This window comes from Cydia splendana, chromosome 12, assembly GCF_910591565.1.
Source record: "Cydia splendana chromosome 12, ilCydSple1.2, whole genome shotgun sequence".
Lineage (NCBI taxonomy): Eukaryota > Metazoa > Arthropoda > Insecta > Lepidoptera > Tortricidae > Cydia > Cydia splendana.
The window spans coordinates 21,076,246-21,103,705 of NC_085971.1; the positions used below are offsets into that span (position 1 = coordinate 21,076,246).

A 27,460-nucleotide genomic window follows, 5' to 3' on the forward strand; every position below is an offset into this window, starting at 1 on the left:
TGTCGTGTGAATACAATACATACATGGTTATCCATTTGTGTCATTCAAACGCTTTTTAACGCGCGTTGAAAAAGCTGCCGTGCGAACGGGGCCTTAATGTTTTGATTCACTTCGTTATTTATTGATTGCGTTGAAATATGGTTGCGATGCTATGGTACCGAGGCAAGAGAGGCAAATAGTGCAACCCAATAAATCATGAAGTGAGTCAGCATTAAAATCGGGTGTTATTGACCAAATTATAATTATACACTTTGCCAAGTTTAATTTTAAAGTATGTAGATAACAGTAAATAAAACAAAATAACGTACAATAAAAACAAATTTATTTAAACATAAAATATTTTAAGCGGTTTAAGTTATTTAAATCTTGAGATCAGTCTTATATAGGTTACAATTAATCATAAATACCTACTTATTTTGACTAGAAAAGTTCGCTTTCAAAGCTAATTACTGCGATAATTTCACATTTATCTTCCATATTTAATCGACTTCCTCGACGGAGGGTTTGCCCGCGCCAGCGGACGCGTCGCCGCCAGCACCGGCAGCTCCGGCGCCGTGCATCTTGGCCATGAGCGGCGCGCACACGCGCTGCAGCTCCTTGAGGCGGTGCTCGTACTCGTCCTCCTCGGCCAGCGAGTTGTTGTCGAGCCAGCCGAGGGCCGCGTCGCACTCCTGCCGCGCCGCGCTCTTGTCCGTCTCGCTCAGCTTGTCGCCCGCCTCGTCCAGCGCCTGCTTCACGCCGAACACGTAGCCCTCGAGCCGGTTGCGCGCCGCCACGCGCCTCCTCTGGCGCTCGTCCTCCTCCTTGTAGCGCTCGGCCTCGGCCAGCATGCGGTCGATATCCGCCTGCGAGAGCCGCCCGCGCTCGTTCTTGATCACGATATTCTTCGAGCGGCCCGTGCTGTTCTCCTTGGCCGTCACGTTCAGGATGCCATTGGCGTCGATGTCGAAGGTGACTTCGATCTTGGGCACGCCGCGCGGCGCGGGCGGGATGCCGGTGAGGTCGAAGGTGCCGAGGCGGTTGTTGTCCTTGGTGAGCGCGCGCTCGCCCTCAAACACCTGGATGGTGACCGCCGGCTGGTTGTCGGCGTACGTGGTGAACGTCTGCGACTGCTTGCAGGGGATCTTGCAGTTGCGCTCGATGATGTTGGTCATGACGCCACCCGCGGTCTCGATGCCGAGCGACAGCGGCGCCACGTCTACCAGCAGCACGTCCTGGATCTTGGAGTCGCCGTCCCCGCTGAGGATGGCCGCCTGCACCGCCGCGCCGTACGCCACCGCCTCGTCGGGGTTGATGGACAGGTTCAGCTGCTTGCCGCCGAATAAATTCTGCAGCAGGCTCTGGACCTTGGGGATGCGCGTGGAACCGCCGACGAGCACCACGTCGTGGATCTGGCTCTTGTCCAGCTTGGCGTCTCGTAGCGCCTTCTCTACGGGCTCGAGCGTGCCGCGGAACAGGTCGGAGCAGAGCTCCTCGAAGCGAGCGCGCGAGACTCGCGTGTAGAAGTCGACGCCCTCGTACAGCGCGTCCACCTCGATGGTGGCCTCGGTGCTGGATGACAGCGTGCGCTTGGCGCGCTCGGCCGCCGTGCGCAAGCGGCGCAGCGCGCGCGCGTTCCCGCGCAGGTCCTTCTTGTACTTGCGCAGGAACTCGTCGGCGAGGTGGGTGACTAGGCGGTTGTCGAAGTCCTCGCCGCCGAGGTGAGTGTCGCCGGCGGTGGCCTTCACCTCAAACAGCGAGCCCTCGTCGATGGTGAGGATGGACACGTCGAAGGTGCCGCCGCCAAGGTCGAAGATGAGCACGTTGCGCTCGCCCTTCAGGTTCTTGTCCAGCCCGTAGGCGAGCGCGGCGGCGGTGGGCTCGTTGATGATGCGCAGCACGTTAAGGCCGGCGATGGCGCCCGCGTCCTTGGTGGCCTGGCGCTGCGAGTCGTTGAAGTACGCCGGGACCGTGATCACGGCGTCCCGCACCGCCGCGCCCAGGTACGCCTCTGCCGTCTCCTTCATCTTCGTCAGCACCATGCTGCTGATCTCCTCCGGTGCGAATCTCTTCGTCTCTCCCTTGAACTCGACCTGTATCATGGGCTTGCCGCAGTCGCTGATGACCTTGAACGGCCAGTGCTTCATGTCCTGCTGGATCTTGGGGTCGTCGAATTTGCGGCCGATGAGTCGCTTGGCGTCGAACACCGTGTTGCCGGGGTTGAGCGCCACCTGGTTCTTGGCGGCGTCGCCGATGAGTCGCTCGGTGTCCGTGAACGCCACGTACGACGGCGTGGTCCTGTTGCCCTGGTCGTTGGCGATGATCTCTACGCCCCCGTGCTGCCACACGCCCACGCACGAGTACGTCGTTCCGAGGTCGATTCCGATAGCTGGCATTTTCTTATAATTCTTCTTTAGCTTCCTTGTAATAATGTAAAAGTTTCGTAGTAAGTTTCTCGAGAGGTATACCTATGTAAGTATGATGTAACCGCTCAACTTATCTTCTCCTCACTTGTTCGCTTTGCGTTTTCAAATTAGACTGAATCCCCGCCATCGCGCGCGTCGTATTTATACCCCGCCGGTAGCGACCAATCACGAGCCAGCATTTTCCAGAAACTTCGCGGCAACTGTTCGATGCGCCAATAGGAGCTGCCTCCATTCGAGAACATTCGCGGTCGATTCGAAGTTTTAGAGTGAGAGAGGCGCTTTTCTTGCACTAGACAGAACGAGATAGGGCATTGTTAGGTGATACCATATGCAAAAAAATATCGCAAGTTCTACGGTTTTCGACTAAATACCATCATGAAAGAGCTTATTAGATCAACTGCATTATTCTATAGGTACCTACTATCTATTTAATTTAGCCTAGTTTGAGTACCTACGTAACTTTTACCTGCTCATTTATTATTGAGTAAGTTTAAAGCCCCCTCCAGACTATGTGCGTAAATCTCGGCGTGACTTCGCGGAGCGAACACACCGCGACGTTGCCGTATGACTCCACACTCGCGAACTTCATGGCGATTTCGCAGTTTGGTTCGCGCCAAGATGGCGGAAAAGCATCAGCTGATCGACTGCCACTTATCTATTACAGCATCATACGTGCTGTAGCTATTTGGGGCATTATCTATGAAAAGGCGATGGCGCTTACAGCGTCGCGGGGCATTGTATTTATATCGGAGTATAGCCATCGACAATAAGGTCCCTTTTCATAGATAACGTCACATTTTTCCATTTTGTTTTGTTGTAAAAGCGTAAAATATGGACTCTTTATATAATATAATTATTATTTATCTTGCCACATATATTATGAGCCAAAATAGTGTGTAATGTGGAGTCTTGCCAGTTCGCGCTTCGCGCCTGCTTTGACGCGGGCCGATAAACTGACACAAAAAACAGGGAACTAGGCGCGAAGGCGTGAACAATCTGCGAAATCGACGCGACACTTTTGTTCGCGGCTTCGCGCCGTGATTCGCGCGCATGAGTGTGCAGGGCCCTTAAGAAAATGACATACGCATGGTATAATAATATACTCCGCCTGGTACTCTATTCCCGTCTTTTCTAGGTCACCTAACTGACACAAGCCTACGTGATCATGCGACAGCGCTATATGATAATATGCGATAGCGCTATATATAGCGGCCATGTTATTGTGACGTAGGCCTGTGTCACTCTGGGAATAGAAAAGAGGCTACAAATATAATGACCACCAAAAAATACTTTGGTACCCTAAATAAAAAAATCATGCTTACCAAAAAAATTACTGAACACCAAAAAAATAAGGCCTAAAAATACAAAAATACCACCATTTTAATTACGACTGCACTTCAAATTGTATTCAAATACCAAATATATTGAATGATCACCAAAAATCATTAATGATCACCAAATCTTGAAGACCAAATTAATGCGATATTTTCACCTAAATAAACCACTATGATTACCAAAAAATGTATACATATTACCAAATAAAGTAAACTGATGCCAAAATTATTAGCCCCTCCCGCTCAACCCCCCGTACCCCGCACCGCATACCTACCTTACCTAATCTACTTTTCTAGTAGCATTTCGTTATGCTACTAGAAAAGTAAGTCAAACTGCTATCAGTTTTGTGGGTTAGGTTAGCACTGCGGCCCTTACAGAAACGAAATGCTACTATAAAAGTGGGTTAGGTTAGGTTAGAACTGCGATCCTCACAGAACCGAAATGCTACTAAAAAAGTGGGCTAGGTTAAGTTTCAACTGCTACCCATACAGATACGAAATGCTACTAGAAAAGTGGGTTGGGTTAGGTTTGAACTGCGACCCATACAGAAACGAAATGCTACTAGAAAAATGGGTTAGGTTTGCTATCCTATTAAAGCAAATGACTCCAAAATAATCATTCTTCTAGAAAAGTGGGTTAGGTTAGGTTTGAACTTCGCCCCATACAGAACCAAACTGCTATCAGAAAAGTGGGTTAGGTTAGGTTTGAACTGCGACCCTTACAGAAAAGAAATGCTACTAGGAAAGTGGGTTAGGTTAGGTTTGAACTGCGACCCTTACAGAAAAGAAATGCTACTAGAAAAGTGGGATAGGTTAGGTTTGAACTGCGACCCTTACAGAAAAAAAATGCTACTAGAAAAGTGGGTTAGGTTAGGTTTGAACTGCGACCCTTGCAGAAACAAAATGCTACTAGAAAAGTGGGTTAGGTTAGGTTAGGTTAGAAAAAGATGACGAAGTGGATTAATTAATTTAATAGGATAACGATATATTAAATATTTGCACATTTTTAATTAAAATGTGGTTACAATTTTGGTGGTAATTTACTATTTTTGGGTTTACAATGATTATTTTGGAGTCATTTGCTTTAATATGATATCAAGATTAAAAAATTTGGTTATAATTTTACATTAAAATGGAGTTCTAATTTTGGCGGTCATTTACTATTTTTGGGTTTACAATCATTATTTTGGTGTCATTTTCTTTAACAGGATAGCAAGATGTAAAAATTTGGTTATCATTTCACATTAAAATGGGGTTTGAAATTTGGTAATCATTTAGTATTTTTGGGTTAATAATGATTAGTTTGGTGTCATTTCCTTTAAAAGGATAGTAAAGTGTAATAAAATTGGTAATCATTTCACATTAAAATGGTGTTATAATTTTGGTGATCATTCATTATTTTAGGGTGGTAAAATAGATTTTTTTGGCATTAAATTTTACTAAATCTGGTGATCAGTTAAATAGCAGCCAATAGAAGACCATGTTTTATTAGACCATGGACATACGTAAGTAGAAAAGCTGTTAAGTTTGGGTGTTGAAGTGTAGTTATTTATTTATATTAAATTCTTTATTGTGCGCCACAAAATAAAAATACAGAAAATACACATAACTTTCGAGTCTTTAACAAATATCAAATCATAATATAAAGCTGATTTGTCGCGAATCTATTCTGTTTTAAGTCAGACCGAGATAAGTCTGTGGTTTGAATTTGTAATGTCTGCTCCCAAATTTTCATAGACTTTCGACGGGTAGTCAAATTGAGCCGGTTGACAGTGACTCATAATAATTTTTATTTCTTTTGCGAGGTTGTTACCACAGAGATTTTTTTACCTAAGGTCTGACTTCACAAGAGAATGAAAACCAAAATGAAAACACTTAAAACAAACGAGGATTGTAGGGTACCTTTTGTCAATAGGGAGTGGGAGTATTACTGCAATATTCTGCCGCCAGAGTGCAGCACTAATTTGTTTAGTAAACCATACGGTAACTTATACATACCAGGCCTTAAACAGTTTTTTGACAAGTTTTCACTATGACATTGATGCATCAAGGCGGTTTATTTACAGGTAGCCTACCGCGAAACTCGAAAATCGAAATTTCGTTATCTGCCTCTCTATTGATCGAATACGCAAGAGTGATAGAGAGGCAGAAACTGAATTTTCGATTGTCGTGTTTCACGGTAGGCCATGTGATTGAGCGAGTGACGCCCTGTGTACACAGAGTTTTGCGTAATATTCCCTATTGAGTGAGGCATTTAAAGACAAAACTCACAATTTAAAGACGAAACCAACAACTTACTTTCTATCCTGTAATTATTGTTTATAGCTTATAAACAATAATTACAGGATACGATACATTTTTGTAAAACTAAATAAGTATTCTATATAGTCCGACAAGAAATTGTAGAAAATGATTAAGGGCTGGCGCCCTTCCTACGTAACTGTCACATTTTTGACGTAAAATGCTTAAACATGGCAGCAATTTAGTATGTTTTTTTTATAGTTCCATTCTATTTAATTTCTAATATTTTATGTCGCACTATATTGATATCTTCGGTCTTTTAGGATTAAACTGATGGTAACCCTGCTCCATTTATCACATTATATGACGACACCTTGTGAAAAAGGAAAGAACGATTGTTGTGTTGCCTGTGTGGAAAAGAGACTGCAACAGTGCACGAAGAGAGTCAGACGGCGGATATTTGGAAAGATTCTGGAAAATTCGCAAACTGTTCTGTATTTAGCGTATGTTTGTGACACACGGCGCTACAAATATTTACCTACACTATTCGCTATTTCTGGAATTTCCAGTTGCTTACATCACTGACCTAGCTTCGCCTTTAAAATAGAACTAGCGATTATGATTTCATGAGTAACGAAATACGCATATAAGTACGAGTAAAGTGGAGCGGTTTGGTAACTTTTATTAGGTTAGGTCGGTAGTAACCTACAAGTGTATTGTTAAGTAATTAAAACATTTAATTTATTTAGTACTTAGACATTTCATTTCTTGGTCTGAGACTGACAACTATGTAGAGTTAGACCAAGAAAAGTCTGCAGCGATTTTGATAGCCCACGTATATAGTGATGTGCCGTTACCGGTAAAATACCCAAGGTGGGAAAATTCCCAGTAATGTTACCGGTAAGATTCCCCAGAATCAGTAATTTACGGTAATATTCAAATTAAGTAAATGTCAACATAAGTTGGTGTGTTATATTAAATCATTACTTGTCGACAAATGCATCATACGAAGTGCAAAAAATCAACATAGGTTTACTTTTCTAGTAAATTCCCAATACTACTGGTAATTTTCCCAATGTTACTCGGTAGTTTACCAATATTACTAGGAAGTATTCCCCTTGTCTGGGCAAGTGGGCATAGTCAAAACCAGTTCCAGTCAACCACTCAATGAATAATACCAGAATTTTAGTAAAACTAAAACGAAAATGTAAAAATTACATTGATTTAATAATAATCATCACATTTTTATTATGTTTATGAGTAGGTAAGGTGTAGTACAATGACATTGTTTTTATTATATGTTAAGTGGTAATTTTTTATAGCTTAATAACATTGATTTAAAAATATTCGTATTTTGAGCGTGTATTTTTTTTTAAGTCAGAAAAACCTCCACAATTGACGAACTTAGATTTTTGCGGTTATAGCCACTGGGCTATACGGGATACAGCAATGTAGTTGCTTCGCAACTCCGCTAAGATTGAGTGAAAGAGATAGCTGAAGCTACGAGTGGAAGAGACGTAAAGATAATTAAGCCATTTCTACATGTTTTACATTAAATTAATTTAATTATAACGTAAGCGTTCAAGTATGAGTATATTACCCGCTTTTGGGAATATTACCGGGAAGAATGGTAATTTACTGGTAATATTCCCAAATGGTAAAATACCGGTAATGGTATTTTACTCTCGGCACATCACTACACGTATAGCTGGGCAATAATTATTAGCGCCTTCTGCATTTCTTACGTACGTATATGACGTCTGTGTGTAATTTTGTACGTTTAATTTAAAAAAAACTCAAATAAATATATTTACTTACTTAATTTGGTTGATGCCCAAGTTGTAGACCAGGTAATAATACGTACCTACTTAGTATACCTACATGCATCCTACATGAATAAGTAGTCACCTAAAGCACTATGACTGTCACTTTCGCACTTACATACCTACTTGTTAGGATGTGACAGGCATGATGACAGGCGATAAAAATGCGACCGTGCTACCGCCGCAGCAATATATGATAACGCGCCATATATGGTTGTGAGCCTGTGAGCAGGTTCGGGAGATAGAATTTTCTGTCGTTTAGTTTTTTGGAAAATATTCAAAATGGCGGAAATTGGCATAAGCCCCCATTCGCACGGGAGCTTTTTCAACGCGCGTTAAAAAAGCGCTTGAATCTGTCCGCACTCTAAATTCGATTTAACAACTAAGGCTATAATTTTTTATTTAAAACCATAAACAATTAATATCAAACTTATTACAATAAAAGATAACCTAAAATTAAAACTACCTACAAAACTAAAACTAATACCTTACAAATAAATAAAACATAGCATGGGTGACCTAGCCCAATATGTATATATTAGGCTAGATCACCCAGGTCCGATCCCTGCTGTGGAAGGGTTCCCATGAGGCTGGCTGCGTTCCCCTTTGGATGGCTATGCCAATCCGTTGGGCGAGGAACGAGCCAGCCTTACGGTCCCCGGTGACCTCGATGATTTTTTTTGATATCTGCCGGATTAGTTTGTGAGCGCTTGGGCACCACGGTCCCAGAGTTTCGACTGCAAATGCCGCAAATATATGCCGGTCAGTGAGCGCCATATATTTGCGGCATTTGCCGCCTCAGCAGCTGTGGCCGCCCCGCCCGCTCTCAAAGATGTTGAACCGAGGTGGGACGGTGCCAGGGTGTCCACGCATGTTGCGTCCCAAATAAGGGGCCGTCCCATGCTCCAAGGAACAAGGGTCATTCCGTCGGGCCTCTTGCCATCGTCACGTGCGAGGCCAGTACGGTTACCATCAGTTTGTCACTGACATAAACGCCGTCGAGAACGTAATTTACTTTCTATACATCTCGCTCGCACTCGCATATTAGTGCGAACGGGATGTATAGAAAGTAAATTACGTTCTCGACGGCGTTTATGTCAGTGACAAACTGATGGTAACCGTACAGGTGGCTCCAGAATGGCTGGAACGTTGGCGCTGACGAAGGCCCGACGGAGGATGTCGTTGAGGCAGGCATGGCGTGATAGGCGGCCGGCACTCTTAGGACAAGATAGACCGTGGTGTCCAGGGCTGTCCACAAAAGTTTCGCAGGGGCAGCGATGGGGTGTGACAATGTTAGAACCCAGGCGAAGACCGACAGCCAGCCTGAGGGTAATGTTATCGAGCAATGTACCAAGGTTGGAGGAGGGGAGAGCATGTAGCCAGGAGGCGGACTCTCTTTCCGATACAGCCAGAATGCGTGCTTTTTCCTGGCTAGTGAAGCAAGAGTTTAAGAGGTGGGAATGTACTTGTGTGCAGATAGGTTGATCCCAGATTCTCTGAACTGATTTATAAAAAAATAAAATAAATAAACCATTTATTCACGGAACAGCATATTTTTACATGATAAGTACAACCTCCGCCAAACTGTATAACAGTTTGTTGGCAGAAATAGGCTCCTCTTTTTACATACTGTTTTTAGGCTATTTTACTTAATTTAGGCATTTAAACTATTTTTAGATACTAATATAAGTTACAAATCTAAGTTCAATATAACATGACATTCTTTAACTTAAGTGTATCCTAGCTTCATATTGTTTCAACATGAGTTTTTTTAATTTAGACTTAAATACATTTTTGCTGGTGCTCTTCCTAATATTTAAGGGTATGTTGTTATAGATTTTAGGAACAAGATAGGACCTGGTCCTCTTGCCATAATAATTAACTGTTCTAGCCACTCACATGCTTGATATTTTTCTGTGACCTCTATTATTATAATAAAATAAGGGTGACAGCTGGTAGCTACAGTTACCAAAAGCAAGTGAGTGGCTAAGTACAATCATCGCTTCATTAGCCAACTTTCTACACAAAAGTGGGTTAGTTACCGGGACTTTAAACTCACATGGTCCGTATTGTTCTAGTGCAATCTGGAAAGATACTCTCTCAAAGACCGGCAACATATTACATTTAAGAAATAATTTATTATAATCCTTTTTACAAAGTTGTTTTGTCCTTTCATCTACTAGTGCTTTCATAAATCTAATCTGTAGGTGTTTAATTTTATCAAGATATGTTTTAAATGTTCTGCCATAAGTGCTCAGGCCATAAGAAAGTATCGAGTCAGTAAGCGCATAATAGACTGTAAGTATATAAGGTTGCTCTGTCTGTGAAAAACTTGAGATGGTGAAACTTCACAAGCACCGCCCGTAGCTTCTCACACACCAGCTCCACATGTGCACTCCAGGTGAACCGGGAGTCTATTGTTTATTTATGGGTAGGTCTCTTCCAGGGCAGGCCATTTTCCAGGCGTCTTCTGCCTCAGACAAGTACGCTACCTCGAAACCACGGAGTGATGGCGTAAGGATTTTGCCTACAAGGGTTAGCGTACTATGTACTGAGGACAGAAACGCGGGTAAGGCGACACCTGATATTTGACGGATGCCGAGACCTCCGAATCTAATTGGTAGGGTGGCATGAAGGAATTGGCGATCGCTAATATTGACATTTAAGATTTTTTCCAGCTGAGTGTCTCTTGAGTCTATGGACGCGGTTATGTTTGGAAACTTCCATAAGGGACTACAGCGTAGGGAATATGTAAATTTGGGAACGAAAAGGCAGGAACGTAGAATACAGAGTGCCATGTGGGAATTAATTTCGAGGAGTCGGTCCGAGAATTCTGAGAAAATATGAACTTTTGAGTTGATGAAATCAGGGAATGATTCCTCGAAAACAGGTGCACCAAGGAGGCAGAGCGAGTCTTTTTGCAGGATTTTAATGCCTGGGCAGATGATTTCGAAATTTTGCTGGATTTGCAGCTTGTCCGGGATGTCTGGATTTGATATAGAGTTCACACTTGTTTGTGTTAAGTTCCAGTCCTATCGATTTGAATTGGTTGATTAAGGCTTAAAGTCGAAAATGCAACAACGCTTGATAAAATCCACTGTCGAAGAAGTCGATTAATCACAAAACCACGATTCCAATTTGACAATTTTAAATAATAAATAATAAATAAAATAAAAAGCCTTTTATTTCCCGCTAAATTGTTACAGGTTTTTTTTGCTGTTAAAGATTTCTTACATTATGGTTAGTAAATCATTTTTTGTTTCATGCTTAAATACTAGTTTAGAATTGTTAATTTTCTTATAAATATTTACTAAATAATGTGTACATAACAGGAACCCCTCTCAGGTGAAGGCCTCTTCCAAAGTTTGCCATTTTGTTCGGTCTAATGCTGTTTGGTGCCAGTTTGGTCCAGCTATTTTTATTATGTCCTCGTCCCAGCGTGAGTGTGGTCTTCCACTGCGTCGCTTGCCTGCAGGGCCTTTCCATAGAGTGACGATTTTCGTCCATCTGCGGTCTTTAAGTCGTGCCACATGTCCGGCCCATCGCCATTTCAACTTTTGAGCTTGGTTGAGCGCATCTATAGTTTTAAGCGCTGTTCTTATTTTCGTGTGTCGTATTTTTTTTTTCGAAAAAAAAAATCCAGACAATTTTAAATACATGCAAAATTTGAAGTATAGTCGCACAATAACATATTATTTTTAATTACAATTTCAAATTTCTATTACTATTAAATTAAATCTTTTATTTATATCAATTTCTAGTAATGATTTATTAAATGCATAAATAAATACAGAGAAACACTTATTTACCAAATATTTTTACAAATTGACATAACACACATTTTAGGATATATATAGATTATTAAGTAGATTTTAAGATTGATTTATGTTAAGTTCGATCTATTTTAAATACTTAATGTTAATTTTAAGTTGCATTCCTAACAATAGGAAAAGTCGTCTGTGATATTATCTGTTAGATTCTTAGAAAAAGCGGTTTAGGTTAGTTATTTAAATAATAAAGTATTATTATGTTATTTAAATACTGTTTGTTATTGCTTGTCGAAGCACAACTCCATAAAAAATGGTACTTATACAGATATAAAATTAGATATGTTGATATGAGAAAATGCCATTTGGCATTAAGTCCGCAGTTGTAAATATTATGTGCAATAAAATAAATAAATAAAATGGAAACTTTCAGCAGTTTCCTAGCAATCACATTTCATATGGACACAGCAAATTCTGAATATAATTTAGTCCACTTAAAACTACATAGCAATATTAAACTAGTACAACTGTTTTCACTAATAAAAACCCACACAAAACGCTGCTATTTCTACCATTTACAAGTTACGATGGCATACATACAAAATTTTATATTTGCGGTTTTAATTCCAGTGGAAACCGCCTAAGTTAAGATCTTTCAATTCATTGAATTCATTAATCAGTCTAAAACTAAATAGCGTCTCCTCGTAATAAATGCAAAGCGCCTTTCATGAAACGCGCGGCAATGTCACATGTAGGTAAACGCTATACTGTAGCTGTAGAGAAGAGATATTCCGAATTTTGACAGTTAATATAAATATCTACACGAGGTCTAGGTATTCAATCCCACACCATTGCGTTATTCGCAAAAATAATGAGGCGACGCGCTTAAGAGTCGTTTTTGATGCGTGATGCGATAAGTAAGGACCTCTGTAATCCAACATGATTTAGTATGGATCAGACAACATACTTGTGTTATAAAGGGAGATAGATATACTTAGAAAAAAATGTACTGTCTAATCATGTGAACGAATTTACTCCTATTATCCGCCCACACGGTATAAGAACCGAACTGTTAACGCTCAGTAGCCTACAAAATTCTTGCATGTATCGACATATCTCAATTAGTGAAATGTAATATTTCTTTTGAGACAAATAAAATATCTTTAACCCGAACTTTATCCAAATAAATTATTACGTAAGTAATAATCTCTTTTCATAATTATAGGTTTATTAAATTTTAATACAAAATCGCTTATCAGCCACCTGTGATTTAGGCATATCTTATCACCGCCGGGCAGCCCGTTATAGCTACGATCATTCAGTAATCCGTCACAGCCATGGCGTGCTGCTTGGTGCTGTGGGGCGTGGCCCTGGCACTGCTGACGTACGTCGCGAGGAAGAAGGACCCGGCGCCTATATTCGGAGTCTATACACGGCCCGGCAAGTGGTACTACCTGAAGTATGTTGTGTTCGCGGCCATTTACTACTTCAGGAAGGTTAGTAAATAGTGTAATTACTAGACTATTAAGTACAGAGCTGTGAATCACGAAAATCGAAATTTCGTTAGGTATGCAGCTCTTTATTATCACTCAGAGAGGCAGGTAACGAAATTTCGATTTTCGTATTTCACCGAAGGCCTTCAGTTCCGTCCGTTGCTACCATTGTATTTTAAATAAAATTACCATCATTTTGATGTATAATTTAAGCACGACAACCACATAATAATGACCGAAATAAGATAGGCAACCTAGTTGATTCATGTTGTATACTTTCCATTGGAACTTATTTCGTTCGACAGACAAGTCGGTGAAATTTGAAAAAATAAAATATTTTTCAAATTAAATTAAAAATTGCCTTGACCATATTTCTTTAGGCAACCCTATTTATTTATTTTCTGGAACATATTTTCTTTCAAAAAATATAAATTTCATCCGTCAGACGTATCGGTGAAGGTGACCGTACATACCTACCGGATCTCCTACTAATAGTCGTGTAGTGTAAGATGTATTGTGTGTTGTGTACTATACACCTTACCCACACACACTACAATAGCGAAACCCCTGAACTAACTAAAACATGCGAAAACTATGTCCTTAGATATGCATACATTTCTCTTAGATGGATACTTTATATGTTTCCAATGCCGTTAGAGTTAGACCAAGAAAAGTCTGCAGCGATTTTGATAGCCCACGCAGTGAAAGTGTTGTACTGCGTGGGCTATCAAAATCGCTGCAGACTTTTCTTGGTCTAACTCTTTACATTATTTAATATTATTTAGCAGTTATTTAGTTTTTAGTCAATCTGCAATGACGTTATAGTTCGTGTCATTCCCGATGACGCGCAGATTTGTCAAATCTAACCTTTAATTAACATGAACATGACAATACGAGTCAGGGCACGCGTCTTCGCGAATCGACCTAACTATATCTCGATTATCTCGCACTATATCTTTTTAATTCTCAGCGTGAAATTGATAAAGCACGTTCTTCAATTACTATCGGTCTGTTACTAACCAATTAAGTTTATCTCTAAGTACTTAAAGTTCTGTTTATGTCAATATAAATATTAGGTAACTAGCTATAACGATTACGGGGATCTAATATTCAGAAGAATGAATAACAATGCAGAAGGGTGTATAGCAGTGCGTCAAGGGCAAAAGCGCAGGCCATAGGTAAATCTTGACTTAGCAAATTTAATCAAAAATATGTCATGTGTCGAGATCATTGTAGTATTTTATTTTGTCTGTTGCAGTATGCGGTCCGAATTAGAGGCACCAGCGGTCGCGCCGGGCAGGGCGTGCGAGCCATTTCCGACCCTGCGCTCATGGATCGCGCACAGCCCCTCAGCGACCACCCTAAGGTAACGCAGCGACTAACCCAACATGCTACTACTTAAAAGAGGGCAGTCGCAGTCGCCCGGGGCCATGCTGTTGAAGCGCGCAACAACCCAACCAGTTTTTTAATCCACGAGAAAGGCAAACTTTGTAATTTATGAAAGCACCTACTGTCTTGCAGGCCTTTGATGCGGTGTTCTTCATCGCCGCGGACGGCGTGCCCGAGGAGGAGGGCACCTACGTCATGATGGGCAGCGAGCGCCGCCCGCTTGGCATGTGCAACGGACTCTTCTACATCGGCGTATGTATCAAAATAACTATTTATATGTATCATTTGGTTTATTTAATAACATAACATAATAAAAACACTCATAAATAGAAAAAAATACCTTGTCGTATTCGCTCGGTTTATATGTATTATTCAATATTCAAGTTTAAACTATCATCATCATCATAACGTAAGATCTGTTGCTCTTGTCGGCGGAGTAGGTAATCGCCAATAATTTCTTTCTTGTGCCAGTCTTTTAATTTCCTCATACGACGCATTATTTTGACATTGGAAATGTCTTTCCGTTCGCTCCGTATAGGGTCCGATTTCACGAAAAAGTGCGATCACCTTATATCTCGGAAAGTTGTGAAGATATGATATTAAAAAAGACGCATAATCACGAGAGCTGTAAGGTGCAAAAATAATTATTCAAGAAAGTCAAAAACGAAAAAAGTTATGGTCGAAATAGTGAAAATAAAATTCAATTTTTTCCGAATTTTTGATTTTGGTGCTCGATAATTTGGAAACGAAGAATGATATCAAAAATTTGAGAAAAACGGCTCTGGACAATTTAGTCAGCTACAATTTGAGCCTAAAACAAAGACGATCGGGTTAAGGGTTTGCCCTGTAGCCTAACCTTAAAATATTCAAATAGTCAGAATGACATTCTTCACATGACATTTATGACTTCATGTTTCGCAGAGTTCGTTATCGGTGTTTGTTGTGAATTATCGGGATTATGACGGCAGAATAACACTTGCACTGCGTGGGCTATCAAAATCGCTGCAGATTTTTCTTGGTCTAACTCTATCCTGTTTGAGACGGGCGTAGATAACGCACTATTCGACAATCTATGCATTCTTGTGGTGGTGGAAATAGAGATAGAGGTAGAGGTAGAGGTAGAGGTAGAGATATAAATAATTTTATTCGTGAGCACAAACACAAAATAAAAACTTATACAGAGAAACATAAAAAAAGAAAAAGTGCCACGAAATGGTCTCACCTCAGCATGTTGCTGGCGGCTGCTAGCAGATAGCTGATGCTGAACCCTGGCAGTACCTAGTGGAGCTCGGGCTTAATACAACATAAGCACACGCTGTTTTGGTCATCGGACTCGTCTCGATGAGCACGTAGGAGAGTAGTACCCAAGATAGAGCTGATGCTGAACCCTGGCTGTACCTAAAGGAACTCAGGTTTTTTGCAACATAGGCACACGCTGTTTTGGTCATCCGACTCGTCTTGATGAGCACTTAGGAGAGTAGTACCCAAGATAGAGCTGATGCTGAACCCTGGTTGTACCTAGCGGAACTCAGGTTTGGTGCATCATAGGCACGCGCTGTTTTGGATTCGTCATCCGATTCGTCATGATGATCACATGGTAGAGCATTACCCAAGATAGCTGATGCTGAACCCTGGTAGTACCTATTGGAACTCAGGTTTGGTGCAACATAGACAAACGCTGTTATGGTCATCTCTCGTCGCGTCAAACTGCTGTCAAGAAAATTTCATATCTTGCAGCAAATGGGCCGCTGCCGATCAAGACTCGAGTGACGATAACGGCGATGTGGCTACCACTTCTCGAGTTGACTACGGATTTGCCGTGTAATAATTTTCTTGTACTTTGAACATTAATATATCCTGCTTATTAATCGAAAAATGAAATATGTACCTATACTTATGCGCCACGGCGACAATTATTCAAACTTCGATACGCGTGTGGAAATTTTGCAATTTGTTTGTTCACATGCGTTATGTCCAGGATACTTGTGTTAATCTAAGAATAACAACATCATTGAGAGCGGGCGCGGCGGCTGCAGCTGCTGAGGGGGCAAAATGCCGCAAATATATAGCTCTCACTGACCGGCATATATTTGCGGCATTTGCAGTCGAAACTCTGGGACCGTGGTGCCCAGGGGCCCATAAACTAGTTCGGCAAATATCAAAAAAAATATTCGAGGTCACCGGGGACCGTAGGGCTGGCTCGTTCCTCGCCCAGCGGATCGGCATAGCCATCCAAAGGGGGAACGCAGCCAGCCTTATGGGAACCCTTCCACAGGGTTCGGACCTGGGTGATCTAGCCTAATATATACATATTGGGCTAGGTCACCCACATTATGTTTTATTTATTTTTTTAGGTATTAGTTTTAGTTTTGTAGGTAGTTTTAATTTTAGGTTAATTTTTATTGTAAGTTTGTTATTAATTATGTTTATGGTTTTATTAAATGAAAGAATAAAATAATTATCATTCAACGTTGTAGTTTTATTTTGTAACTTTTTCCTTATCCAGACTTTCTCGTCGCTCAGCGACAATATCTTTTCGAATTCCGTAGATTCATTTCCAATGTGCTCGATAGTCGTGTGAGGTGTGAGGCACGAAATCTGTGAATTTTTTATTTGGCTGAGATAAGTTATAAACTACGAGTATATCTTATTATATAATATCAGTTGTGTTGGAGGCCAAGAGACGCTGCTGGGTCGCTGCGCCAGAGGAGTAAAAGTAAACTATATCTAGGCAAATACCACGGAGAATATAGGCGAATATAGGCAAGAGCAAGGCCGAAGAAGAATATAGTAATGGTCCTTGCTCCGTGATCTCAATAATATATTACAATTGTATTTTTGACTTAAGGCTGAATTTATGAGGATTTCCCTAACGTAACGTAATCTGCTGCCGGGCGGCGTCTCCCATTTATTCTCAGGCGGCTTGGTGTCAGGGTTGAGCGGGATTGGTCAACTGCGACCTAGAGCCACCTTCTCCTTTAGAGCGGCATGTTACCTACTGCTTCTCTGTTATTCCAGCTGCCGGGCAAGGGTCTGCTGTGTAGCGCCAAGCTGCCGGACACGGTACTATTCGGGGCCCGGAGCGGCGAGTTCGGCGCCGAGGGCATTCGCATAGCGCCCGCGGAGCCGATGAAACGGTGGACTCTTAATTATCAGGGGAAAATGAGGTAAGACCTGCACACAAAAGCACCCTACATGCAGTGTAGCTAAGGTGGCTTGGCAATTCGATAGCAAACGCCGCACTTCGGCTTTGTTATACGTGGGCCATACTGAAAGTTTCTGGATTCTGATATATGAGACGACTTATTTATTCTAAGTGGCCAGTCCAGGAATGTTCAGTATGCCTATCAGTTAACTAACCTTACGCTTTGTATGTAAAGGTACCAAAGGAACCCTACACATGAAGTGGAGGTGACGTTCACTGGCGAATGGACAGCGAACACAAAGCACTTCGACTTCGACTGCGAGCTGCACGCGCCTGCCGTCATACGCTCCATCGCGCGGGAGCGTTGGAGCAGGCAGTACTTCGACGGCCTAAAGGCGTAAGAACACCTTTTATTTTTTGTCCGCTTTTGGCAACTTAATGCCACAGGAAGAGTAACTAAAGCAATGCCATCTGATCTTCCAACCCAGACATTGGGCTCATTGGGTGGGGCGACTATCCGGTTCTCTTACGATATTTTCCTACACGCGAGGGCGAGGTGAAGACTAACTGGTAAATAACAACTGATATCTCATACATGAGTTCCGAGTAGTACCTACGAGCCAAGGATCAAGCCTATAAAGACTTCCGCTCCCAAAAGCTAATAAGCCAGCAACGCTCATAATGAAACCGATGCCGATGTCATCAATTTCCTTCGTAACAATATTTTGACGCATATTTCACAATTAGTTTTTTTTTTATATTTATATATTTTTTAATTAATTTACCTACTTTTATTCAAGTTAATATTAAAAATTAATTTTTAAATATGATTTGCACCAAATTTTAATGTAATATATATGTTGAAATTAAAATTTTATTCAAGAATTGTATTATGAAAACTTTTAGATATAAGATAATAGTTATAATATAAAAGTGCTATGCCCTAGCAAGGTTCATGTTGATGCAATAAATATACCTACTGAATACTAACTGATACCTTTCCTCTAAAGTAGCTTAAACTGTTTCATACGCAATAATATCTGTTCGCAGGGCACACCAGTCCCACTATGAGCAATTTGGCAGTCTCTGCTGCTCGCTGACGATTGGGGAAGAGAAGCTTCAGTTCACGCTGCCGTCGTTCCGCGACCACAGCTTCGGCGCGCGCCGAGACTGGTCGCTCATGCGGCGCTACGCCTTCCACCACATTTTCCTGGCTGATGGGACTAAAGCGGCCGTTGGAGTCATATGCCAGCCCTCTACGGCCACCAAGTACGTACAGATTACTTGAATTAAATAAAAATATTGTGAAACAATCTTACACAAAATTGCTATTAAGTGGCACCCACGATCATCACAAAAAATGCTCTTATTGGAATATGAACTTAGCCCTTAGCCCACCAGCTTTTTTGCCAAACTATGTACTTACCTATTAGAAAGAGACTTTTTCAAACCTAAGTAAACCTGCAGCCAAAAGAGTTTTGTGTTTGAGTATATGGTAGAAGAGCCGACTGCAAAATTTCGAACCGACTTGATACCGCGATGAAATGCACATTGGTTTCCCATAAAAGTGATGCTAAGTCCGAATTTGATAGTCTGCCACGGCGGAACTTGCCGAAAGTACAAAAAAGAAGGCCACTCCCGGTGCGAAAAAGGGGAGCTGATACCGTTGTGTAGAATGTACTTCATTTGTTTTGAGACAGACAGTTTGCGAGACAAATAAAAACATGGAAGTCTGCTCGTAGAAATATTATTAGGGCGAGCGAAGCGAGCCCTATCACTATTCGACAATCTATGCATTCTTGTGGTTACACTTTACGGAAAAACTATCGCACTATTAGGTTTGAGATTTAACATAGTAATTTATATTCATGTCTAGATGTGTTATCAAGCATAAAAATATCATTATATAAACATAAAAAATAAATAAAAGGGTAAATAATGTGTATTACTACTAACGCCATCTGGTGGACTAATGTTAGTTATTTCTTTTTCTAACAGATGGCGTTAGTAGTGACAAGGTTAAAGGTTGTTCCGTTAATATGCGCTGGGTTTTTGTGGCTCAATATAATTGGGTATTTGACTATACTAATCAAATGAGTTTCTTTTTTCGAACTGTTAAAACGATTTGCTACTATGGAATTTATATGAAACACTAGCATGTGACGTCGCAAGCAAATTACCTACTCTTTATAGTTGTTATCGGGTTTTAAAATAGAAATTGTGACTAAAAATAACTGCTATTTACGTTTCTCTATTAATCTTCTGGTGCTTTATTTCTTGCATGGTGTAAAATAATTTATCTTAAGTACAGTCAAATACCCTATTAGTAGGCAATCATAATTAATTATGGGTGAAATTTAATACGTGACTATATATTTTTTGATTGAATCGATAATCGTTTTTACTTCTATGGCGGTTAAAATCACACGTGATTGATTTCGAAATTGCGGCAGTAATGCAGTTGGCAGTAATATCGCAGTCGGAAGCAGTATTGCAGCGCGATATTACTGTCGTACTGTTTCAAATGCCAAAATCGATTTCGCTGCCAGGGTTTTTGACATTCGAGGCAATAATGTAGTCGGAAGTAATATTGCAGTCAGCAGCAGTATTGTAGCGCGCATATGTCGAAATCGATATCGCTGCCAGGATTTTTGATATTTGCGGTAGTAATGCAGTCGGCAGTAATATCGCTGTTGGCAGCAGTATTGCAGGGCGATAGTACTGCCTTACTGTTTCAAATGCCAAAATCGATTTCGCTGCCAGGGTTTTTGACATTTGCGGTAGTAATGCAGTCGGCAGTAATGTCGCAGTCGGCAGCAGTATTGCAGCGCGATATTACTGCCTTACTGTTTCAAAAGACAAAATCGTTGTCACTGCCAGGGTTTATGACATTTGCGACAGTAATGTAGTCTGCAGTAATATTGCAGTCGGTAGCATGCAGTATTGCAGCGCGCAAATGACAGGCGCAGCCAGGATTTTTGATATTTGCGGTAGTAATGCAGTCGGCAGTAATATCGCTGTTGGCAGCAGTATTGCAGGGCGATAGTACTGCCTTACTGTTTCAAATGCCAAAATCGATGTCGCTGCCAGGGTTTTTGACATTTGCGGTAGTAATGCAGTCGACAGTAATATCGCAGTCGGCAGCAGTATTGTAGCGCGATATTACTGCCTTACTGTTTCAAAAGACATAATCGATGTCACTGCCAGGGTTTATGATATTTGCGACAGTAATGTAGTCTGCAGTAATATTGCAATCGGCAGCAGTATTGCAGCGCGACATTACTACCTTACTGTTGCAAATGTCAAAATTGATGTCGCTGACAGTATTATTGACATTTGCAGTAATATAGTCGGCACTAATATCGCAGTCGGCAGCAGTATTGCAGCGCGATATTACTGCCTTATCGTTTCAAATGTCGAAATCGATATCGCTTTCTACTCTGGACGACCGGCTAAAGCAAGACAGAGGCAGGGGGCCCTTTTTATCCACCCTTCTATCGGGTGGCAGAACTTCCCACTTCCCAGGAGCCGTGGGAATGTTTCTTCCCAACAGCTCTCCACAAGCTGCTCTGCGTTGACTGATTGTACTGGTCCATTAGCAAGCGATGGGGTTGTCACATCGCTACGCCCATATTCATGTCTACCGGTCAAGAAGCTATAGGTGTTCCGGACATTTGTAAGGCTTGCTCGGAGTTTAAGCCAACACGTGAGGCCCTTTTGACATTTTAATGAGATGTATTAGTAGTAGTAGTAGTAGTAGTAGTAGTAGTAGTAAAACACTTTATTGTACAAAAAGAAACATAAGATAAGACATGAAAAAACACACAAAGTTTTATAGTACAAAGGCGAACGTATCCCTTTCAGGGATCTCTTCCAGTTAACCTTTGAGCAATTGAGGGAGAATTGGAGAACGGTAGACATAAAAGCTGTACTAAACGGTATAAAAATATGAGAAGTTTTGGATACATCAAGATATAGATGGTTCCCTTATAATAGATTAAACCTACGTAATGTTAAACACTCAAGTATTGAAATGTAGGAAACAAGAATATATTCGCATGAGGAATTGAATATAAGTATCTATTGATATAATACTTATAATACAAACACTCTCGATATAATATAATACAAAATGATTTGGGGTATTAATTATTTATAGAAGCCCTTATATCATATCATATCATTTTTAGAGTTCCGTACCTCAAAAGGAAAAAAACGGAACCCTTATAGGATCACTTTTGTTGTCCGTCCGTCTGTCTACTAAGACCTTTTATCTCGGGAACGCGTGGATGTATCGAGTTGAAATTAAAAGCATAACTTAGGTCCTAAAAGCTGTGAAAAATTTAAACTTCTAAGAGTTCTAAGTGATCGGAAAAAAAGATACGGCCGTTTATGCCGCAAAAAATGTATATTTCGAAAATCTCAAAGGAATCAAAATGTACCTATAAAGGGGCCCACTGACGGACTTCGTCGGAAGATATCAGCCGGCCAGTTAAACGCAAAATTTGACAGCTCCGAACAACTGACAGGTTGATATCGTCCGGCGAACTGGTAATCTGTGGGCCCCCTTAAGTATGGTAATTCCCGTTGATCTAGAATTTCTAGAACTATGAAATTTGGCAAGTAATATCGTCACTACAAATACTGGGAAAATATTTGAAAACTATTTTTTTTGTAAATAAATTAATAAATACGTTAAATTTGTACGGGACCCTCGGCGGGCGAGTCCGACTCGCACTTGTCCGGTTTTTTAAGATGAATCTCTTATTAAAAACTACCTTAGTAATAACTATATACTTAGGTAGAAAAATTCCGCGAGCCCTTACAAACCTCTGCTTTTTGCTAGTACATATAATATGACTGTAACGGCAGGCACCGTCTCTTTCAAAGGGAAAATCAGTTCTTTACTTTTCGTTCCATAGTATCTGGTACTAAATAAGCTTTGTTCCACCAAACTACCTTATTTTGTAATATTATATTATGATTTTTGAGCTCCCAAAATATTACAAAAGGTAATGACGGTCAATATCCCGGACGATATAGGTAAGTCCAGTGAAAATAACCGTGAATCATTCAAAACTGTTGTTTTGCGTGCAAAGCTTTGTTCCTTTGAAAATAAAGCTATTCAGCAGCAAGGTTTTATATTTATAAGCATTCTTGAGATGACTTATCAATGTGTTGTTTGGTCCAGTTTCGAGGTGGGCGTGGTGGCGCTGCCGGACGGGCGCGTGCTGCCGGCCGAGACGGTCGACCTGCAGCTCTTGCAACACGGCGAGGGTGGCTCTCCGCCCAAGGACTACGGCTTCAGCTTCCGAGCCGGGGATCAAGATTACCACGTTCAGGTAAAGCTTTCTGCTTCTCGATCATCTTTCTAGGATGTATTACATGTATATTACCTACCTACTAGGTATAGTCCGGGTTTGTTATTGGATCACAATCAACACTGCAGGCACTCCTTTTCTTCTATAAATATATATAATTAGGGCGAGCGAAGCGAGCCCTATCACTATTCGACAATCTATGCATTCTTGTGGTACACTTTACGGAAAAACTATCGCACTGTTAGGTTTGAGATTTAACATAGTAATTTATATTCATGTCTAGATGTGTTATCAATCATAAAAATATCATTATATAAACATAAAAAATAAATAAAAAGGTAAATAATGTGTATTACTACTAACGCCATCTGTTGGACTAATGTTAGTTATGAATATTTCTAGCAGATGGCGTTAGTAGTGACAAGGTTAAAGGTTGTTCCGTTAAAATGCGCTGGGTTTTTGTGGCTCAATATAATTGGGTATTTGACTATACTAGTCAAATGAGTTTCTGTTTTCGAACTGTCAAAACGATTTGCTACTATGGAATTTATATGAAACACTAGCATGTGACGTCACAAGCAAATTACCTACTCTTTATAGTTGTTATCTGGTATTAAAATAGAAATTGTGACTAAAAATAACTGCTATCTACGTTTCTCTATTAATCTTCTGGTGCTTTATTTCTTGCATGGTGTAAAATAATTTATCTTAAGTACAGTCAAATACCCTATTAGTAGGTAATCATAATTAATTATGGGTGAAATTTAATACGTGTACGTATATATTTTGTGATTGAATCGATAATCGTTTTTACTACTATGGCGGTTAAAATCACACGTGATTGATTTCGAAATTGCGGCAGTAATGCAGTTGGCAGTAATATCGCAGTCAGCAGCAGTATTGCAGCGCGATATTACTGTCTTACTGTTTCAAATGCCAAAATCGATTTCGCTGACAGGGTTTTTGACATTCCAGGCAATAATGTAGTCGGCAGTAATATTGCAGTCAGCAGCAGTATTGTAGCGCGCAAATGTCGAAATCGATATCGCTGCCAGGGTTTTTGATATTTGCGGTAGTAATGCAGTCGGCAGTATAATATCGCTGTTGGCAGCAGTATTGCAGCGCGATAGTACTGCCTTACTGTTTCAAATGCCAAAATTGATGTCGCTGCCAGGGTTTTTGACATTTGCGGTAGTAATGCAGTCGGCAGTAATATCGCAGTCGGCAGCAGTATTGCAGCGCGATATTACTGTCTTACTGTTTCAAATGCCAAAATCGATTTCGCTGCCAGGGTTTTTGACATTCGAGGCAATAATGTAGTCGGCAGTATTACTGCAGTCAGCAGCAGTATTGCAGCGCGACATTACTGCCTTATCGTTTCAAATGTTAAAATCGATGTCGCTTTCCACTCTGGACGACCAGCTAAAGCAAGTACCTACTGCCTTACTGTTTCAAATGTCGAAATCAATATCGCTGCCAGGATTTTTGATATTTGCGGTAGTAATGCAGTCGGCAGTAATATCACTGTTGCCAGCAGTATTGCAGGGCGATAGTACTGCCTTACTGTTTCAAATGCCAAAATCGATGTCGCTGCCAGGGTTTTTGACATTTGCGGTAGTAATGCAGTCAGCAGTAATATCGCAGTCGGCAGCAGTATTGCAGCGCGATATTACTGCCTTACTGTTTCAAATGACAAAATCGATGTCACTGCCAGGGTTTATGACATTTGCGACAGTAATGTAGTCTGCAATAATTATTGCAATCGGCAGCAGTATTGCAGCGCAACATTACTGGCTTATCGTTTCAAATGTGTCAAAATCGATGTCGCTTTCCACTCTGGACGACCGGCTAAAGCAAGACAGAGGCAGAGGGCCCTTTTTATCCACCCTTCTATCGGGTGGCAGAACTTCCCATTTCCCAGGAGCCGTGGGAATGTTTCTTCCCAACAGCTCTCCACAAGCTGCCCTGCTTTGACTGATTGTACTGGTCCATCAGCAAGCGATGGGGTTGTCACATCGCTACGCCCATATTCATGTCTACCGGTCAACACGTTAGGCCATTTTGACATTTTAATGAGATGTAGTAGTAGTAGTAGTAATAGTAGTAGTAAAACACTTTATTGTACAAAAAGAAACATAAGATAAGACATGAAAAACACACAAAGTTTTATAGTACAAAGGCGAACGTATCCCTTTCAGGGATCTCTTCCAGTTAACCTTTGAGCAATTGAGGGAGAATTGGAGAACGGTAGACATAAAAGTTGTACTAAACGGTATAAAAATATGAGAAGTTTTGGATACATCAAGATATAGATGGTTTTGGTTTCCTTATAATAGATTAAACCTACATAATGTTAAACACTCATGTATTGAAATGTATAAGTACCTATTGATATAATATAATACAAACACCCTTGATATAATATAATACAAAATGATTTGGGGTATTAATTATTTATAGAAGCCCTTATATCATATCATATCATATCATTTTTAGAGTTCCGTACCTCAAAAGGAAAAAAAAACGGAACCCTTATAGGATCACTTATGTTGTCCGTCCGTCTGTCTACTAAGACCTTTTATCTCGGGAACGCGTAGATGTATCGAGTTGAAATTAAAAGCATAACTTAGGTCCTAAAAGCTATGAAAAATTTAAACTTCTAAGTTATCGGTAAAAAGATACGGCCGTTTATGCCGCAAAAAATGTATATTTCGAAACTCTCAAAGGAATCAAAATGTACCTATAAAGGGGCCCACTGATTAGCACTTCGCCGGACGATATCAACCGGTCAGTTAAAAAAACGCAAAATTTGGCAGCTCCGAACAACTGACAGGCTGATATCGTCCGGCGAACTGGTAATCTGTGGGCCCCCTAGAGTATGGTAATTCCCGTTGATCTAGAATTTCTAGAACTATGAAAATTGGCAAGTAATATCGTCACTACAAGTACTGGGAAAATATTTGAAAACTATTTTTTTGTAAATAAATTAATAAATACGTTAAATTTGTACGGGACCCTCGGCGGGCGAGTCCGCCTCGCACTTGTCCGGGTTTTTAAGATGAATCTCTTATTAAAAACTACCTTAGTAATTATAACTCTATAGGTAGAAAAACTCCGCGAGCCCTTACAAAGCTCTGCTTTTTGCTAGTTGATAGACCATTTGAATAACCACTTAATAAATATCATATTACGTTTCGTTCCGAAAAACCCGTTGCTACGAGATCGGGGGCTCAGGCGTAACGTCATCTAAGTCATCTTGTTTGGAAGCCACATGCCGCCGCTAACTCACAAGCGCTCATTATCATGGTTAGCTCCATAAGATAACAGTATCTTTAACCTAAGAAATGTTCTTGCTCTGCGGGCTCAGCACGGTTCCATTTTTATTTATCGACTATCACTATGCGCGTACCTTTCGCACTTACATACTTGTTAGGACGTGACAGGCATGGTGACAAGGGATAAAAACGCGACCGTGCTAAGTCGCCTGGTCTCCTTTGCTCAATCGTCATCCCCACCACCGTCCACCTACTACCACCTTCTCATACCTACTCGTACCTATTACGAACAATAGAACACTCTAATCTTCGTGGGCAAGCTGATGAGGGCCAAAGTTGAAGAATGTGTGGAAGCTGTTGTTAACCTAATCTAGTAAGGATATTTAGTATTGACATTAATGGCGATCTTGTCGTGTCTCAGGTGCAGGTAGAACACGAGGCGACCCATTACGTGTCCTCGGAGTGGGAAGCGCGCATGCAGGAGCGCTTCTGCCGGTACGTGGTGAACGGCGTGCCGGGCCGCGGCACGTCAGAGTTCCACTACCACCACGCCGGCGGCCGCCCCGCCACCGCCGCAGACCCCGAGTGGTACCGCAGGATGAGCCACGCCATCTAGACCCTGTGACACACGATCCTGTGTAGATACACAGATGTCTAGCTAGACACGCATCTCTCTAAATAATTGGTGTTATGCTCTCTGAGCCAGTTTCTAGTCACCATAAAGAACCTTTATCATTGTCAAACTTACAGAGCTCGTCCCAATCTCTGATGTTGTATTGTATATACGTAATATATATTATGTACATAAAATAACTTCACGTTTCTGTTTTTGGCGTGATTTTTATATGAATGGGTAATAAGTTGTAATAAATGTAAATGAATTATTATATTCTACGAGTTTTATTTCGTACATACAAGCGATGATAAAATTCTCTAATAATCAGTCCCTTGGCTGTGGCTGAGATGAGACACATACGCGTCCGACACTCCATTGATTGGCTATATACCATTGGTGTTATATTCACGCATTGAGTATAATTTTGTAACTGGAGACGTCATGGCTGTCATTTTCTGTACAAAACAGTCTGCCGATTTTTGCGGGAGAAGCACGTCAAATGTATGGCTATTTGTACATGATTTGTACGTAACGTACAAATTGCCATGTCAGATAAACGTCAGTTCATACAAAAATTTGCACAATTGTGCAAGGTTTTCGGCAGAGGGGTAAGCTCTTAAAGGCGACTCCGATTAAATCGTTAGATTAAAT

At 41.0% G+C, this 27,460-nt stretch overlaps 3 protein-coding genes across 3 annotated transcripts in view; 1 reads left to right on the forward strand and 2 right to left on the reverse strand.

The window, feature by feature from the left end:
• Positions 1-27,460, reverse strand: part of LOC134795660 (uncharacterized) — a 117,637-nt gene that overhangs the window by 20,778 nt on the left and 69,399 nt on the right. The window lies entirely within an intron of this gene.
• LOC134795641 (heat shock protein 68-like) lies at positions 306-2,465 on the reverse strand. The gene has a single exon (XM_063767540.1). It carries the CDS (start codon positions 2,373-2,375, stop codon positions 480-482), a length of 1,896 nt encoding a protein of 631 aa, XP_063623610.1. The 5' UTR covers positions 2,376-2,465; the 3' UTR covers positions 306-479.
• Positions 12,891-26,815, forward strand: LOC134795851 (uncharacterized). Its single transcript, XM_063767784.1, has 8 exons — positions 12,891-13,066; positions 14,322-14,429; positions 14,585-14,704; positions 17,471-17,619; positions 17,833-17,994; positions 18,648-18,866; positions 22,789-22,939; positions 26,615-26,815. The coding sequence occupies exons 1-8, from the start codon at positions 12,908-12,910 to the stop codon at positions 26,807-26,809; spliced, it is 1,263 nt and encodes a 420-aa protein (XP_063623854.1). The 5' UTR covers positions 12,891-12,907; the 3' UTR covers positions 26,810-26,815.

Bases quoted from the DNA above. Each gene is read 5' to 3' on its own strand.
- LOC134795641 (XM_063767540.1), bottom strand. From the start codon at position 2,375: ATGCCAGCTATCGGAATCGACCTCGGAACGACGTACTCGTGCGTGGGC.
- LOC134795851 (XM_063767784.1), top strand. From the start codon at position 12,908: ATGGCGTGCTGCTTGGTGCTGTGGGGCGTGGCCCTGGCACTGCTGACG. The intron at 14,705-17,470 runs GTATGTATCAAA...CTGTTATTCCAG, and splicing joins ACGGACTCTTCTACATCGGC to CTGCCGGGCAAGGGTCTGCT. The intron at 22,940-26,614 runs GTAAAGCTTTCT...GTCGTGTCTCAG, and splicing joins ATCAAGATTACCACGTTCAG to GTGCAGGTAGAACACGAGGC.